The sequence below is a fragment of the Haliotis rubra genome, unplaced genomic scaffold (assembly GCF_003918875.1).
Source record: "Haliotis rubra isolate DU_JTF1 unplaced genomic scaffold, ASM391887v1 Scf1936, whole genome shotgun sequence".
Lineage (NCBI taxonomy): Eukaryota > Metazoa > Mollusca > Gastropoda > Lepetellida > Haliotidae > Haliotis > Haliotis rubra.
In genome coordinates, this window is record NW_025765932.1 from 37,873 (window position 1) to 57,498 (window position 19,626).

The following is a 19,626-nucleotide window of genomic DNA, read 5'->3' on the forward strand; positions in this document are numbered from 1 at the left end:
AAATAATGCACTGTCACAAAGTACACGAACTGCATTCGAAGGACGAGGATACACGGCTAGAAAACTGTGAAATATGTTTAGTATGAGTAGACGAATTATCACGTCCCTCGTATGGAAACATTGTAAAAAACCCGACGTCATATCTCGTCCATCGAATTCAGAGGCTACAGCTGGAAAAATCTGGTCGTATGCAAGGGTTGTAGGTGACTGGACGTGATATCAAGTCCTTAGGATATATGTGCAGCTCTGAAGACTTTTCGTCGTATGGAAAGATTAATAACAAGTCGGATGTCTTACCTCCACTTGTACATCATCTGTTTCTATGACCCGGTACAGGTTTTTGTAGACACTCTTGTCAGAGAGGATGGCGGCCGTGGCGGAGTAGCTGATCTGCAGCAGACGATCCTCCTCTGGAAGCGAACTCAGCAAACGAGATACGTCCTGAGTTTCTGCACTGAAGCCGGGTCCAACAATTCCTAATAAAATCAGATTTCACAATGCATTATCAGTATACAATACTTCTTATGAAATATTTGCTATGAGAAATAATGAACCAGATATTGTATATCTACGAAAGCCTAAAACTGCCACTTTTGTGGGATGAAATATATTTTCAGCGAAAAGTTTCTTTGCTTCGATTATTTTGTCGTTGCTCCGAGTATTTCCTCGTTATTTCGATTATTGTCTCGTTGCTTCGAGTATTTTCTCGATATTCAAGTTCCTTTGCATTTGAAGACTTGAAATTTCGAGTATTTTCTCGATCCGTCAATTAATTTCTCGATTCTTCCAGTATTTTCAGGTTGCTTCAAGTTTCTTTCAAAAACTCGAAATTACAAGTTTTGTGAAAATACTCGAAGCAACGAGAAATTACTGGAAGCATCTAGAAATTAATTACTAGCAATGTATATTAATCTAGACGGGTTACCATACATGCATCTATACACCTAAAAGGGTTGATTTATTGATAGGATTTAAACACTATTCCCACGCCCTAAATCTGTTGCATAGACACCTGAATACACTAAACGCCAAAGGACACGCTACCCTCCTTCCTTAATGACGGCGGTACCTATCTTCAACTGACGTTGTGATGCGTGGACGTCCACTTCTTGGTCTGTGTACGGTGACTCCAGTCTGTCTGAAGCCCTGAATAAGTTTTATAACCGTGATACCGTGGCATCCGAGGGCGTTGGCAACAGCATTGTATGTCGACCCCCATCTGCACCATCCCAGTGGCTTTTCCTTTCTCTTCAGCTGTTAACCGTGGCATATTTCTCGTACTTGTGTATCATATCATCTTTTCTAGGCTCTATTCATACCCTATAGAATCATTCTACATGTGAAATGGATGCAAATACTGCTTGAATATAGCTGCGTTTTGGCGACTGATATTGCTATGTGTAAGCAACAATTTTAACAAAAATCATTGTAGAAGTTCCTAAACATTTTTTCACAATATCAAAGACACGTTTTACTTGTTTTTCACTGATGCAAATCAGCAGAAAATGTTTTAAAAGACTGAAATCATAGGAATGATAATTTTACAATTTAACACACTCTACAACAGTTGTTTCTTGTTTGAATAGTTGAAAAATGGTGATTTTAAATGATTTATCTTTGTCCCAAAGCAGAATTTTATTTCAAACTTTCTTTTGGACATCTAAATTACTGTTATTGGTTTACTTCGGCATGGACGAAAAATAATAGTCTGATGCATTTCATCTAATTATGAATGCATTTGAGAATTTATGTTCGTGATTTGCATAAAACTGTGTTGTTAAGCTTTCTTTTAAAGCTAATACCTTGTACCATATCTTTGATACTTTTTATGTAATTCATAAAGGTAGGAGGGTAACGTTTCTTTTGGCGTCTGGTGTATGTTCCTGACAGTCTTCTTCTTTGTTGATAAAAAGGTCCCTCATAACATCCACGAAAGATGTATGTATGATGTAGGTGGGCATTAATTATTGAAGTGTGTATCATTGAAACAAATGGTGACAGAGAGCCCGAGGCAGCTGTGACCGTCGACCTTTCTCAAGACTAATTTCCAAGACTAAACTTAATGCTGATTCACGCTTATGCTCAACATTTGCTATATAGATTTATTACCACCTATTTCATATCACATCCAGTTTCATCCAAAAGATGTCTGGAGGTGTAAAGTTTAGAATAAGTTTACTTGAACAATGACTTAAGAATAAACAATGACTTAAGAATAAACAATGGTATGGTACAATCCTGAAACAGAACTCGGCAACATTAACGAAAACCACTTTGATATACAATGCAATCAGATGCTGCAATCGACGACCAAAGATGCTAAGTGAAAAATGTCATGACATCTACATGCTTTACCTTGGAATTTCGATATACCGTCCCATGTGTTCTTCATGGCAATGGTCGCCTTTACCGCCAAAGGGGGCTGACCGCAGGTTTTGTATGCATGTAAACCTTTAACATGAAAAATCAGGTCAAATATGTCATTTATTCATCAGTTATTTGTTGTAAAAACTGATAATGAGTATTTAGAAATATTACCAGTCAAACGCAATATGTATATTTAAGGATATGAAGATTATATATAATTATTTTCGTAAAATTACAGAAAAACCTCAACAACGCAGTTTCATAATATACATAAATGTTGTTGTTTTTCATATAAACAAAGCAATATCTCACCAACACAGTTGTATTTTGAGTTTGATTTTGTTATTTAACGACGCACTCATTAATAGTCCAGTTGTATGGAGGAACCGAGTTTGAAAAAGAAGTACCTACCCAGGGAGACATTTGAAATGTAGTTCCGTTCATTAAGCTTCTTAAAGAACCATCTTATCGCTTCGTGAGTCATTATGGAGCTTGGAAGTATACTCTCACAGCGTCCTTCTGTATAGTCTTGAACACTAAACAGTCCCCCGAGGACCACATCGCCATCCATCAAAACATCGTTGTTGACGGTGACGACCCCCGGCAGGTACACCAGCGACAACAGTAGCAGCAACATCACGTCGGATATCCTGGTGAGAAAACTGAAATATGCAATTTCAATCTGATTTTTTGTGCAACGTCTGTTTTCACATTAAACAACATATGTTTATTATGTGCATGTCTCTCTGAATGAAAACTGTTTTCCACGTAAAATGGTGTGTCTGAATTTAAGTAACGCAAGTAACAAAATTGCCTAAGAATTCGACATGTGATGATTCTGGGAATAAGACACGTTTCCTCTTTAATCACCATGTTAATTTCAGAACGTTCTTTTCCCGTTTTGTGGCTTATGTGTATCAGTCGGGGTTTGGTTTTATATCTTGTTTGACGTGAATTACGTGCAAGAGTTTTATAATAGCCGAAGTACTATGATGCACTCCATTAAAACCCAGGAAGGAAAACTCAGTGTTTACTATTGATTTTGTTGCCGATTGTAATAAAAATCTCTTTATTCAAAATTTCCTTATAACCTGCAACTAAATAACAGGTTAACGTATTCATATTTACCTCCGCGTGACTAACCCGTTAGTCCACAGTTAGTTATCCTAGGGGACCATTCATAATTATTGGCTGGGGTGGGTGGAGGGGTGGTGATGATTTTAAGGGGTCACCCATTTTGTTCGGTCTAGGGTCATTGGGGTGGGGGTGGGGTGTTATTGATTTTGTACATGACAAGCAGTGGGTGGTCAATTATTTTGTTCATAAATGTTGGGGGTGGGGGCATACACATTGTACATGTTTCTCCATAAAAATCATCATCACTTGAATTTATCATAAATATTACATTACATATTTTTCAGCTTTAAAGTTGAAGATTCCCTGGTCAGATGTTTCCTGGTATTGTTGGTTCAAGTTGCTTCAAACATGTCCTACAAGCTTGCTTGAATTCAGGACGTAATATTCTGCTAGTCTGTGTGTTTCATATTCACAACACAACCGTAATTGTCTGGAAATTATTATAATAACCCGTGAAGATCCGGGTTAGAATTGATCTTCAGTAACCCATGCTTGTCGTAAGAGGCGACTAGCGGTATCGGATGGTCAGGCTTGCTGATTTGGTTGACACATGTCATCATATCCTAATTGCGTAAATGGATGCTCATGATATTGATCACTGGATTGTCTGATCCAGACTAGATTATATACAGGCTGCCGCCATATAGCTGGAATATTGGTGAGTGCGGCGTAAAACTAAACTCACTCACTCCTTTGAAATTAATATAATCCATTGTTATAAGGCGAAAATGCATCCGTTATTCAAGAAACGTATCACAAATCCATTATTGAGAATTACGATTATTTAGTCATAGAATCAATGCTGTTACTGATTGGTAATAAATCAAGGAATAGAGAACAGGATAACTGTCAGTGACAGAACAGAAAAGACGCTTAAAAGTAGCAATTAACGGTGAATCACCGATTAGTTTACAGTAATCCTCTGATCACGAGGTACGACATGAGACCATGGAATGATGTAACTTTAAACGAATCAGAGGGATTGTATCTGGTCATGTGACAAGGGTGGAGCAGGCTCGAACACTTTAAAAAGAAACCGTCAGCACTAGAAAGTGGCGCGGGTTACAAAGTCAGCAGAACGTTTGCATCGCGATCGATCAGTTCCATATCTGGTGAAGAGCTTGCCCTATCCTGTCCTCACCACGTCACCTTGTAATGAAGAGAGAGATCAAGTAAACCTATGTGAGTATAGAACCTATTGTTGAGTTATTCCTTGTAATGCCAGAGTGCCAGTACATGAATGTAATGTTGTAGTTAGGAGTCTCGGTCGTCAGACCTCTCACTCCTAAACGTAGAAGCCCCGGACGGACCAAGCGAGTATGTAACCTGAGCTTACATCACCCCTGACAATGCGGAACGGCCATCTTAATAGGTAACTGGTAGTAGGGTTTACTAACGCCCAAAACCCGGTTACGACATGGTGGAGATTGCGGGTTTTCTTGAACAAAATGTTTAAGACGTTCCCCTTCATTTATTTCTGATGGTCGTTCCAACCTTTTCTTTCACTCGCATTGACGTTTGACGACGGTAGGTTCCCTTTACGCAGCGGGGATATGTTATTTATAATTTTCCCTCAAGCTTTTTTTACTTGTAATGTCTTATGCAAACAATTCTGATTCATCGACGTCATATGACAGTCCAGTCTTTCGTCCCATCACTTCCAACATATTTACTAATTCGGCCCGCTTGGGCTTAACACTAGCACCGTTACGGTTTTCCACCCCCCAGGACCCCCAGAATCCTCCTTCATCGGCTTTTAATATCCCACATTTATAAATTGACGATAAAGTCTTTGATAAAATCCGTAGAAAAAACAGGGAATTTCAAGTTGATCTACACCTTATTCTGAGCGTATGAAAAAGTCACAGGTTATTTCCAATAATTTAATTGATGGTAATTGGATGGATTCTCTCCCACCGTACGCTTTGGATGGAGACTATACAAACCCTTATCACTTTACGGCTAGCATTGCCGCAGGGTTATCCTTCTTTCTCTTGATTGTCGTTCTATACTTATGGTTTAAAATTCGACGATTATTTTTCGCTTTAATGTTACTTTCCACAGGTTCCCCGACCAATAGTTTGACAGTATGGGGACCTCCAAAAACTTCCCCACCTCCAAATTATCCAACACCATCCTTTATGTCCCTGATTAAATCAACTATTTCAATTGATGTGTTTTTGATTGTATCTACAGTACTTTTGGTATTTATCTTGCTTTTTCGCAAAACAAGAAAGCTTAATCGTCCAGTTACATCACTGGTTCTCCATTTAACTAATTCTTTTTCTTGTCATGAAATTGTGCTTTCGCAGTTTCAACTTTGCCCCCGAGACTTGACGGTATCCACTAGACATCCTCTCACTAATCTTCGCATTAAACGGGAATTCCTTTCTTACTACTTATTGTTTGACTCTCGTAATTTGTGTGTTCATACACCGACACAATCTATACATATTTCGGGCAAAATTAATATCAGTTGGTTAAAAGCTTTTCAATTAAAGCCGTTTATTCCCATTACGACGGGTGTATTCCTCGTCCTGCAACATATGGGCGTCGCTTTTCCCCTGCCCTTGACATAACGTATGTCCATACGGCTATGAAGCGTGTGGCTAGAGGTTAATGGGGCACGTACATTAAAAGATAAAGTGTTTCTCTTTAATCCTCTTATAATTGTACTTAATCACTTTATGATATTTTTGGGTAAATATATAAAAAGCCTCCACATCTCCTCATTCGGCCCCACGCTTCCAGGCTTCTTGGTTACTCGGTGAGATTCATTTCTGTTATCCATTTTTGAGATTCATTTTGAGATATATCCAAGAATTCATTTTTGAGATCCATTTTTGAAATTCATTTTTCCTTCTGCCTCATCTTCTAAAAAATCTAAACAAAATTTGCAATATTTGTATGATTGTGTGTTTGAGTCCAGTTCCCACTTTTCTTATCTTTTACTGATCCTCCTCTTTTTCTACTTCTTCTTTTTGCTCATCTTTACTTAACCGGTCGCTAATATGGAGGCACTTCAAAATCCAGCATACTTTTGATGTATCACTGATATGGACCTATTGGTCCTGAATGGGGAAATTAGAGCTGCACTGCGACAGCAGTCAGAGCTCTTTGCGTCGTTGCGCGCACCTCTAATCCACTGTCCGTCCAATTTTCGGGCGCTACCGTTTTGGTGTGTGGAATTGTTTTTGGCGGGAATGTTGCCAGTAATGTCTCAGCTGGATCAAATGGACGCTGTCACGTTAGAACAGGTGACAATCCTCGCGGAGTATTTCCGTGCGCCCTACCTGTTTGTGGCATGCGCTCGAACGGCATTTTCAAAACAGAATCCGTTTTTAATTATGCATTCATGGGTTATACGGGCCGCGATAGCCTTGAATACAAATCGCCCGTCATTACTGGCCATTTCGGATTTCTTGGAGCGGGAATTTGCTTTCCCGTCATGCCATTTAATCCGCCATCTCGATACTACTTATCTGCCGGATACCATTTTCATCCGCCATCAGGTTGATCAGACGTGCCGTCGGTATCATTCATGGTTCCGTCAACCCTTTTGCGTATTTTGTAAAAGGACTGTCTATTTTGAGACAGGATCGACCCCTATGGTACTACCCATACCATGCTGTCATGCGACCATTCATAGGGTATGTGCAGAATGCTTTAGATCGTTCCCTTCGGTGCCTGGGGTTATCCCAGAGATTTATTGTCCGGACTGCGGCACCCCTTATCTTCATGGCCGCATGGTCCTTACATACGGGTTGACGCCTTTGCGGGTTTATTCTTTCAGCAACCACCAGATTAATCCTCGTCCCGCTAGTGCACCCCCAATGATTACCCTCCCTTCACGTCCAGCTCCCCCTCTGCCTCCCACCCCCGATCTGCCAATCCATCATGGTCCCCACATTATGCCGAGGTTGCATCGGATGATGGGTGGATATCTTCGGATTCGGACATGCCCGCCCTAGAGCCAATTACCCGATCCTCGCCGGACTCATCGTCTTCAGAATCGTTAGACAACCCACTAGTTTCCAGGGCAGCCTAATTAATATTATGGCGTGGTATATATTTTTTTTATCCATTAAAAATTATGTTCACATCAGGTGTTTGTTTGCCAATGCCTTCGTGTCAATCATATAACACAGGCCTATACTTATTCTATTTGTTCTTTTAATATTTAGATATCTTGTGATACTATAATCTGCCTATTTAACTATGCGGAAATGGGTCAATATTATCTTCTTATTCCGTATTAAATCATACATATACTCCTTATTACATCAAACTTGTATTATGGTCGTGTAGTTATCATAATTTGATTATCTTCAAAACTTGTAACCCGTATACTCTGGAGAGATGGTAATTATATAACTTTCTTGCGTTTATCTTTAATATTACTTGTACGAAGAAAGCTAATGTCAGCACTGATAAAACTCGATTCTCATCCATGTTTCAATGTTTTCTATACTCCCTCACATATGTATCTATGTTGCTCGTTGTCTTCTCGTACACCACAAAGCATTTATTGAATGTTGTACCTTAATTGTTCATAGTCATATCGACGATTATAGATTACGTCCATGCGTTCTATGACTTCGATCTTTATGTCTTTCCATATTATGAATATGACCAGAAGAAACTGGATAACTGGAATTCAATTTGTATAAGTCCGTCAGTATCGTACTTTGTCTTCATAAGCTTATAGTTGTTTGATCTTTTACCTCCATGGCCTTCTGTCCAGAAAAGATCGTTGTATTTCATGCTGATATATATATCCATATTTTACTATACTAGTTTCCATTCGCTTCCTGTCACAAACATGTTGCTTGTGGCTTGACACTTTTTCTCAAGTGTTGCAGTTCCAGAACCGGTCCACGTTCTCCTGGGTCAGACATCAAGCACTTCCTCCACTGTCGTCGGATCCCCGCCAACATCACTCATCTGACTCCACACGTTCTTTAGTGACAACCACTATAAGCCGGCCACAGTCACCTCACACACCATCAGACAGTATGGTTTCCTGTACATCGCTGGTCAAGTTGCTCCGCCTCCTCCTACGGATAACATCGTCCGACACGGTCTGTTGATCTTCAGACACCCGATGCGTTGGCCATGCCAAGCTACTTGTGTGCGGACATTCTTCAACTTGCCACGAGCCTCCACCAAGATCATCGTGTGGGATCTTGCCACACTGTGTGATACATCACTAACTCGTGACTGTGTGTTCCATCTGACATTTCTTTGTGGAGTTCTGTACCAATGCCGAACAGCTCATGCTGTGACTTTTCCTGACCACGACAGTGCCAGTGAATTTGTTTGGGGACCGATGACAAGTGAACTTTTGTGAATGATCAGACCATATGTGGTCGTACGAAGTGACATTTAATCATCTTTATTACTTTTATGAACTTTAACAGACCAGGATTTTGTTGTGTTGTGTACATGCTTTGTGGTATTACGAAGTAACATAGGAACCATTTTCTTCCCCTTTTTCGAACGTAAGTTAGTGTACCTTGGGCATGTTTGCCAATATCACGTTTTACACAAGACTTCTTTCAAAATGATCCACATATCCCATTCGAGTTCTGTGCTCCTGTTTTGCTTCTTGGGTAGATTTTGTTGTATTTCTATACATCGCCTCCATGTTCTCGTGTTTACTTGTTCCCTTGTCCACAGGCGGAGGATGTATAAGGCGAAAATGCATCCGTTATTCAAGAAACGTATCACAAATCCATTATTGAGAATTACGATTATTTAGACATAGAATCAATGCTGTTACTGATTGGTAATAAATCAAGGAATAGAGAACAGGATAACTGTCAGTGACAGAACAGAAAAGACGCTTAAAAGTAGCAATTAACGGTGAATCACCGATTAGTTTACAGTAATCCTCTGATCACGAGGTATGACATGAGACCATGGAATGATGTAACTTTAAACGAATCAGAGGGATTGTATCTGGTCATGTGACAAGGGTGGAGCAGGCTCGAACACTTTAAAAAGAAAGTGGCGCGGGTTACAAAGTCAGCAGAACGTTCGCATCGCGATCGATCAGTTCCATATCTGGTGAAGAGCTTGCCCTATCCTGTCCTCACCACGTCACTTTGTAATGAAGAGAGAGATCAAGTAAACCTATGTGAGTATAGAACCTATTGTTGAGTTATTCCTTGTAATGCCAGAGTGCCAGTACATGAATGTAATGTTGTAGTTAGGAGTCTCGGTCGTCAGACCTCTCACTCCTAAACGTAGAAGCCCCGGACGGACCAAGCGAGTATGTAACCTGAGCTTACATCACCCCTGACAATGCGGAACGGCCATCTTAATAGGTAACTGGTAGTAGGGTTTACTAACGCCCAAAACCCGGTTACGACAGCATTGTCTACGTGGTATGTGCAGCGTTAAGTTATTATTCAATATGAGCACAAGATCCTTTGGGTTGACAGATGTGCGTTCGTTTCTAAGGTATATCAAAATGGATATTATATGATCAATGAAAAGCCAACAGCACTGAAATATCAATAGAGGAATGATGGTTTTATGGCATGTCCAGTAAATACTGGTTCCGTTAATATGAAACAAAAGTCACGTACAAAATTCTGTACAACTGAAACTAAATTTTTTATCGTTATAGTTTTATCATACAGTTTGAGAATAGTGTGTTGTTGGTTGCCGATTAAAGGGTTTGGCTTCTCATAACGTTACGCTAACGTACGTTCATGCTGTTAACATTGAGTGACAACTGTCATTTTATCCAAAGAGGCCTTACGAAGGCAGTCCTTCTTCATTTGAGCTATTTGACAGCGTAAAGATATGTAATGCTATCTACCTTGTGTCCAAACTGGGTGACAACTGTCATTTTATCCAAAGAGGCCTTACGAAGGCAGTCCTTCTTCATTTGAGCTATTTGACAGCGTAAAGATATGTAATGCTATCTACCTTGTGTCCACACTGGGTGACAACTGTCATTTTATCCAAAGAGGCCTTACGAAGGCAGTCCTTCTTCATTTGAGCTATTTGACAGCGTAAAGATATGTAATGCTATCTACCTTGTGTCCACACTGGGTGACAACTGTCATTTTATCCAAAGAGGACTATGAAGGCAGCCCTTCTTCATTTGAGCTATTTGACAGCGTAAAGATATGTAATGCTATCTACCTTGTGTCCAAACTGGGTGACAACTGTCATTTTATCCAAAGAGGACTATGAAGGCAGCCCTTCTTCATTTGAGCTATTTGACAGCGTAAAGATATGTAATGCTATCTACCTTGTGTCCACACTGGGTGACAACTGTCATTTTATCCAAAGAGGACTATGAAGGCAGCCCTTCTTCATTTAAGCTATTTGACAGCGTAAAGATATGTAATGCTATCTACCTTGTGTCCACATTGGGTGACAACTGTCATTATATCCAAAGAGGACTATGAAGGCAGCCCTTCTTCATTTGAGCTATTTGACAGCGTAAAGATATGTAATGCTATCTACCTTGTGTCCAAACTGGGTGACAACTGTCATTTTATCCAAAGAGGCCTTACGAAGGCAGTCCTTCTTCATTTGAGCTATTTGACAGCGTAAAGATATGTAAAGCTATCTACCTTGTGTCCAAACTGGGTGACAACTGTCATTTTATCCAAAGAGGACTATGAAGGCAGCCCTTCTTCATTTGAGCTATTTGACAGCGTAAAGATATGTAATGCTATCTACCTTGTGTCCAAACTGGGTGACAACTGTCATTTTATCCAAAGAGGACTATGAAGGCAGTCCTTCTTCATTTGAGCTATTTGACAGCGTAAAGATATGTAATGCTATCTACCTTGTGTCCACACTGGGTGACAACTGTCATTTTATCCAAAGAGGACTATGAAGGCAGCCCTTCTTCATTTGAGCTATTTGACAGCGTAAAGATATGTAATGCTAGATATGTAAAGCTATCTACCTTGTGTCCAAACTGGGTGACAACTGTCATTTTATCCAAAGAGGACTATGAAGGCAGCCCTTGTGACAGCGTAAAGATATGTAATGCTATCTACCTTGTGTCCAAACTGGGTGACAACTGTCATTTTATCCAAAGAGGACTATGAAGGCAGTCCTTCTTCATTTTGAGCTATTTGACAGCGTAAAGATATGTAATGCTATCTACCTTGTGTCCAAACTGGGTGACAACTGTCATTTTATCCAAAGAGGACTATGAAGGCAGCCCTTCTTCATTTAAGCTATTTGGCAGCGTAAAGATATGTAATGCTATCTACCTTGTGTCCACATTGGGTGACAACTGTCATTATATCCAAAGGGACTATGAAGGCAGCCCTTCTTCATTTGAGCTATTTGACAGCGTAAAGATATGTAATGCTATCTACCTTGTGTCCACATTGGGTGACAACTGTCATTTTATCCAAAGAGGCCTTACGAAGGCAGCCCTTCTTCATTTGAGCTATTTGACAGCGTAAAGATATGTAATGCTATCTACCTTGTGTCCAAACTGGGTGACAACTGTCATTTTATCCAAAGAGGACTATGAAGGCAGTCCTTCTTCATTTGAGCTATTTGACAGCGTAAAGATATGTAATGCTATCTACCTTGTGTCCACACTGGGTGACAACTGTCATTTTATCCAAAGAGGACTATGAAGGCAGCCCTTCTTCATTTAAGCTATTTGGCAGCGTAAAGATATGTAATGCTATCTACCTTGTGTCCACACTGGGTGACAACTGTCATTATATCCAAAGAGGACTATGAAGGCAGCCCTTCTTCATTTGAGCTATTTGACAGCGTAAAGATATGTAATGCTATCTACCTTGTGTCCAAACTGGGTGACAACTGTCATTTTATCCAAAGAGGCCTTACGAAGGCAGTCCTTCTTCATTTGAGCTATTTGACAGCGTAAAGATATGTAATGCTATCTACCTTGTGTCCAAACTGGGTGACAACTGTCATTTTATCCAAAGAGGACTATGAAGGCAGCCCTTCTTCATTTGAGCTATTTGACAGCGTAAAGATATGTAATGCTATCTACCTTGTGTCCAAACTGGGTGACAACTGTCATTTTATCCAAAGAGGACTATGAAGGCAGCCCTTCTTCATTTAAGCTATTTGGCAGCGTAAAGATATGTAATGCTATCTACCTTGTGTCCACATTGGGTGACAACTGTCATTATATCCAAAGAGGACTATGAAGGCAGCCCTTCTTCATTTGAGCTATTTGACAGCGTAAAGATATGTAATGCTATCTACCTTGTGTCCACATTGGGTGACAACTGTCATTATATCCAAAGAGGCCTTACGAAGGCAGTCCTTCTTCATTTGAGCTATTTGACAGCGTAAAGATATGTAATGCTATCTACCTTGTGTCCAAACTGGGTGACAACTGTCATTTTATCCAAAGAGGCCTTACGAAGGCAGTCCTTCTTCATTTGAGCTATTTGACAGCGTAAAGATATGTAATGCTATCTACCTTGTGTCCAAACTGGGTGACAACTGTCATTTTATCCAAAGAGGCCTTACGAAGGCAGTCCTTCTTCATTTGAGCTATTTGACAGCGTAAAGATATGTAATGCTATCTACCTTGTGTCCAAACTGGGTGACAACTGTCATTTTATCCAAAGAGGACTATGAAGGCAGCCCTTCTTCATTTGAGCTATTTGACAGCGTAAAGATATGTAATGCTATCTACCTTGTGTCCAAACTGGGTGACAACTGTCATTTTATCCAAAGAGGACTATGAAGGCAGCAGCCCTTCTTCATTTAAGCTATTTGGCAGCGTAAAGATATGTAATGCTATCTACCTTGTGTCCACATTGGGTGACAACTGTCATTATATCCAAAGAGGACTATGAAGGCAGCCCTTCTTCATTTGAGCTATTTGACAGCGTAAAGATATGTAATGCTATCAACCTTGTGTCCACATTGGGTGACAACTGTCATTATATCCAAAGAGGACTATGAAGGCAGCCCTTCTTCATTTGAGCTATTTGACAGCGTAAAGATATGTAATGCTATCTACCTTGTGTCCACACTGGATGACAACTGACCCTTTATCCAAAGAGGACTATGGAGGCAGCCCTTCTTCATTTAAGCTATTTGACAGCGTAAAGATATGTAATGCTATCTACCTTGTGTCCACACTGGGTGACAACTGACCTTTTATCCAAAGAGGACTATGAAGACAGCCCTTCTTCATTTGAGCTATTTGACAACGTAAAGATATGGAATGTTATCAACCTTGTGTCCACATTGGGTGACATCTGTTAACTTATCCAATGAGGCCGTATGAAGGCAGTGCTTCATTTGAGCTACTTGACAGCGTAAAGATGTATAATGACAGCTGCCTTGTGTCTTTTTTGGGTGTGAGTTCTTGCTAGATCCAAACGTGTCATGTGACAGTGGCCCTCCTTCATTTAAACTTCTTGAAAGTCTAAAAGATAGGGAATATTACTTACCTTGCGGTTGTTCGGGTGTCGCCTATCACTTTATCCTAGCAGGCCGTTTATCATTTGACTAGCATATTGATTAAAAGCTACTTTGATTTGCGTGTGTCCCTTTATCTACGCCGGCGAGGTAACATTAGTCGTGGAGTTGCACCACGTGAACTGGAAGTGTACCAAGTAAACCGAATCTTACTTCCTTATTGCCAGTGTTTGCTGTCTCTCCTGGGTGTTTATGTCTTATTTGTGTTGACTGGTGTTCTACAGGGACGAAATTGCTGTATTTACGGTTTAGAGATCCTGGTTGATCCTGCATGAAAACGAGCCATGATTCTCAAAGTTATCTATGATAATACATATACTCTGTCATTCAGACCCTGAAACAAATATATCCAAGAAAGACCATGCAAGTCTAGAATATTTGGCAAGTGTCTGTGGGCTCTTTTTCATTATATTTTATGATTTATTGTTTATTTACAGATTTTCTTCTGTAAAATGTGTTCATTTCAGAGACTACAGATGTTAGTCTATAATAAATATCAACCACACAGTAAACATTAAGGATCTAAAACCAACGAGTTGCCATAATGGTAAGGTTTTAATTTGTTATTATAGAATCTTAAGTAATTAGAGTAATTTAATATCTAAATATAGTATATTAATATTTAATGTGTAGAAAAACCAGAATTGATGTAGGGAATCCCGAAGTGATGTAGGGAAGCTCAAAGAAATGTAGGGAAACCCAAAGTGATGTAGGAAACTCCAAGTGATGTAGTGAAGCTCGAGGTTATGTGTTAACTTCAGCACATATTGACACAATACATGTCACTTATATTTCCTCAATAAAATGTCGGTTTATGTAAAGTGCAGAGAGGGTTTCAATAAGATCCAGACCTCTAAATAACATATGGGTCACATGGGTATACAACTAAGTTCCCGGGCCTCCAGATCAAGCTATCTCTATTATATATTCAAAATATGTTTGCAAGTAAACTGACGATACGACTATGCATTGTGAAGCAACAATGAAAGCTTTGCTACAGTAAGCAGGTCGAGTTTGTAGGGTGTTACCCGTAGAGCAAGATATGCAGGATATACGATTTTATCGAACATTGGTGACAACATTGTTTTTCAGTGATCAGTTCACCTAATTTCCGTCACTAAAATTCCCCTTACACCAAAATGGAATCATTTTAGTCAAAAAATCGAGACGCTGCCTGTCGTATCAAAGGGACTTGGCGTGCCGCAGACAATCTCAGCGCAACGACGTTCATAACCCTACTATAAAGTAAGAGATTTATTGAATTTCACATCGCAGATAGCTTTGTGCATGGGCCATTAAGCTGTAAGTAGAAGTATTTAAATAACTTCTTTTTAACATCAAAGAAAACCACGTTGCCTCGTGGCGTGTGTTCCGGTTACACGTTAAGAGCTCCACAGTATAAACTTGTATCATATGAGCTGAGAGGTGTTCAGCTATGAATGGAATGTACGGGTATCTACTCACATAGAAATTACACTTATTAGTGAAAATCAACGTTGGCATTCGTACCAAATCGTGAAAAAAGGTACAGTACAATTTACTAAAACAGATTTTCACTCACCTGACGTGGACATTAACAGCGGCCCACATATCCGACTGCACCGACATCCGGAACTAAGACTGCAATCTATCCACCTTGCTAGTAACGGTTGGGTGGACATGAGCTCACATTACAAGGATATTTCGGAAGGGAAATACCAGGCTGAAAAATCTTCTTTTTTAAAACAACAACAGAGAAAACAAACAGGTAAAATTGTATAAGGAGAAACAGATTACAGTCTTCTGTGTCGTGAATCGGGTATGTCTGGTCTGGGTTGGCTAAATGGATAAAGCGTTGAATGGTCCCACCGTAGTACTCGGTTCTATAAATGGGTGCGATGCGTGAAGTGGATGGAGGGGAGGTGTCGTAGTCTAGAGGTTAAATCACCACCACCACTACTACTACTACTACTACTACTACTACTACTACTACTACTACTACTACTACTACTAGTGGTTAAAGCGTCCGTTCGTCAAGCCGAAGACCCGGGTTCGATTCCCCACATGGGTACAATGTGTGAAGCCCATTTCTGGTTTCCCCCGCCTTGATATTGCTGGAATATTGCTAAAAGAGGCGTAAAACTAAACTCACTCACTCCCTTCTGGCTGGATTATTGCTCAAATGTAACAGGAAAGCATATCAGCCACTCTTTATATTCCACCTTGATTTAGTGGTAGAATCTAGGGTTACCGCTGGTGATATTCCGGATTTATAGACCTGGCTGTGGATTCCGTTAATACTTAGATAAACCATCTACACATACCTTGCATTCATCTCCATGTTGTAAACTGGCTAGGCGGATATCTGAGATTTCACGTATGAAAGATGTCTACACGTTCAAGGGGCGGTGGGGTAGCCTAGTGGTTAATGTGTTCGGCCGTCACGCCCAAGACCCGGGTTCGATTCCCCACATGGGTACAGTGTGTGAAACCCATTTCTGGTGTCCCCGACGTTATATTGCTGGAATATTGCTAAAAGAGGCGTAAAACTATACTCACTCACTTCACTTCATTTCCTTTTCTCTCGACAATGCGGAATGCGGAATATTATTGTTAATATTCCACTAAATTATATACAGTGAGTTATCATTAGTGAAATTCCCATAGACTTGCATGTTAGCTAACTCTTGCAAGAATAATTTTCATACATTTAGTTTCGGTCGAATTGCTTTAAATACTTATCTACCAGCTGGGAAATCATCTCAGCTACAAACACATAATTTCCATTCAATTTTCCGATGGTTATAAAGAAAACTGCAACTATTTAAACAACATAAACTGACGTACAAAAGAAAGTACACCCCTGGTGTTTTGGGGATTATTTGAAAAGTGTTGTGGTTTTGACTGGCAACTTCGCATATCTGTGGTGTTTTGGCAACATATTAGGAATGTCTGTGACATATATATCACTATAAAAACTCTTTTCAAAACATTTACGTCGCTTTTTGGAAAGTAATCCAAAGGCACCAGGTGTGTACTTTTTTGTACGTGAGTTTATGTTATTCTATTCTGCTAAGACAGAGTTCAAAATAAATGCAGCCTGAAGTATGCAATTTTAAGTGTCATCGTAACTGAGTACGTCTGATTTAAACCTGAGGTAATCCAGCGTGAGGCAACTGGGATCTCGAGCCCTTCTTTCATCCTATGTTCATACTAGTGGTGGTCCGATTAATTGAAATAATCGAAGATTGGTCGTAGTGACTAAACGACCAAGCAATCGATCATAATTTCTCATAATCGAACACAACCAATTTTGGAACACTTGTTTTCATTAACAATATTTTTCACATGGTTGGTTTTGTCTGTTACATTTTGTAAGCACTACAAGCTCGTTTCAAGTCATGATTGAATTTATCTTAAAGGCTCCAAGAAATTTATGTTCCTAACATACTAGTCATCCTTTAAAGGTGTTAAATTTTGCCAAAAAGCCCCAAAAGAACTACATGTGCATTAACAAATTTCATAAATGACGCTAACCAATTTTCGATGATTGATCGGTTGTAATGAACCAATCATCAATTATGAGATTTTAACCAATTCCCAACACTAGTTCATACTGTATCTTGATGTAATCATCGGAGGGTTCTTAAAGTTGGAAAACTTCTACACAGCCTAACTCTCCATTTTGAAGAAAACCAAACTAACCTATTTGTGTCAAACTATTGAAAATATAAAACGAATGTCATATGAGTCAAAGTTTATTTCGTCAATATTTAATGTTAGTTCAACGATGTAGGAATGTCCAAGGGAGCTCAGGTCGTACATGTTAACCACGTTGATGATCTCTCGCCATGTTGACAGACCAAGGGTCATGGTAACAGCGTATTGGGGATTCGAACCGACAACTGGAGAGTATTGTCATGACTTAGGCACGCAGCAGGAATTGTTCTGTCATCGACACATACTGTATACAACATCAGCACCAGCATCTGCATTAGCAGTTGTAGTTACAGTAGCAGTGGCAGCAAGTGGTGGTAGTGGCAGCAGTAGTAGTAGTTGTAGTGGTAGTAATAGATGTGTGGTATTGGTAGTGCTAGTAGCAGTAGGTCGTAGTTGCTGTATGAGTGGAAATGGTAGTAGTAGGAGGAGGAGGAGGAGTGGCAGTGGTAGTAATAATAGATAGCAGTTGTCGTCGTCGTCGTCGTCGTTGTCGTAGTAGTAGTAGTAGTAGTAACGTTAGTGGTAGCAGGTAGTAGTCTTAGTACGCAGTGGTCGTACTTGTGGTTGTAGTGTTGTGGGAGTGGTAGTAGTCTTACTAGCAGTAGCATCTGCAGCAGCAGTTGTAGTAATACCACTTACATCGTTTACTTGTACAAAGTTGCCTCCCTTTATCTTGCCAGGAATCTATGATGGTGACATCGAATCATTGACCCTGTGGAAGTTTCCAGGATTGTCAGGTGATCGTGTGTTAGCAGTGTGGAAAGCGTCAAATTCTGCATAAGCTTAGTCTCTCCTTCAAACAAGGTTGACATTCTGTGATAGAACAATATATTTTACTTTACAGGCCGAGATATTCAAAAGGCCTAGGCATATTTATAGCAATGTTATGTACACCCATGATCGTGTTAATACAATCTGTAATCAAGCATTGCACAAGTTTGAAGGACAATTATCAACCACCCCAGTCAGGCAAAATGCTCTCCACAACAGTGACACTCAAGGGTAATCTTCGGCATGTAGTATATATTTGTTATACTCACAAATAATATATATCAATCTGTCGGTGTCCTGGATATACCGCCTTCCATAGGCGTTAAACTTGTATGATATGTCCCCCGCTTGTACCTAGGTCCCCTGTTCGATCATGCGTTACGCTATTCGTCTACAAAGCAGCAGTGAGTATTTGTTTCTTGGGGTATCTATTAAAGGGGCCCACAATCTTTCTTTTGTACGCATTCTTTGTTCCAAATACGCTGTACTGCATGGTTGGTTGGTCGTTTGGCTGGTTGGTTGGTTGGCTGCTTGCTTGCTTGGTGTTTGTTTTGGCTTTGGTTCAGGTTTAGGTTCATATTTAGGTTCATGTTAAGTTTAGTTGGTTGTATGTCGGATGGTTGGTTCGTTGATCGGTTGGTAAAATCGTGGGAAGCAACTATGATATTCAACATAGCGGGTCGACGACTTATCTGTTACATACACTACTTTATAAAACATGGGTAATATGAGAAAAATTAAGGCAGTACTGCATCAAACATATGAGTAATATTCTTGTGTGCATAAGGAACATACCAGAAAAAATAAAATATGTTTGTTCCTTTATTGGTGTAAAGAAATAAATCAACAACATATTGTTTAGTGCGGCATAAAACAATAACAATAACTAGTTATTCAAATGTTCTGTCATGGGGGTGCTCACTAAAGCGCAAACACCAGGTATGAATTAGGCTCTACGTCTTATTCAATGACATGTTCATGTGTTTACTTTTTTACAGGAATCTTTCATCTTGGCATAGCTAGTGGGTTTGCCGTTTTACGCTGCACCCAGCAATATTCCAGCTATATGGCGGCGGTCTGTACATAATCGAGTCTGGACCAGACAATCCAGTGATTAACATATCATGAGCATCGATCTGCGCAATTGGGATACGATGACATGTGTCAACCAAGTTAGTGAGCATGATC

At 39.9% G+C, this 19,626-nt stretch overlaps 1 protein-coding gene across 5 annotated transcripts in view; it reads right to left on the reverse strand.

Moving 5' to 3' along the window:
* Nucleotides 1-19,573, reverse strand: part of LOC124274715 — a 30,743-nt gene extending 11,170 nt beyond the window's left edge. For 3 of the 5 annotated variants that reach the window (XM_046710084.1, XM_046710083.1, XM_046710081.1), the window contains exons 1-5: nt 18,708-19,573; nt 15,530-15,682; nt 2,779-3,017; nt 2,356-2,451; nt 298-476 (exon numbers count right to left, since the gene is read on the reverse strand). In XM_046710084.1, coding sequence (XP_046566040.1) covers nt 298-476; nt 2,356-2,451; nt 2,779-3,017; nt 15,530-15,576 — 561 coding nt within the window. In that variant the 5' untranslated portion in view covers nt 15,577-15,682; nt 18,708-19,573. Of the gene's footprint in view, nt 1-297; nt 477-2,355; nt 2,452-2,778; nt 3,018-14,121; nt 14,236-15,529; nt 15,683-18,707 lie in introns of all 5 variants that reach the window. The other 2 variants (XM_046710085.1, XM_046710082.1) reach the window with 2 other exon arrangements.
* Nucleotides 19,574-19,626: the final 53 nt, after the last annotated feature.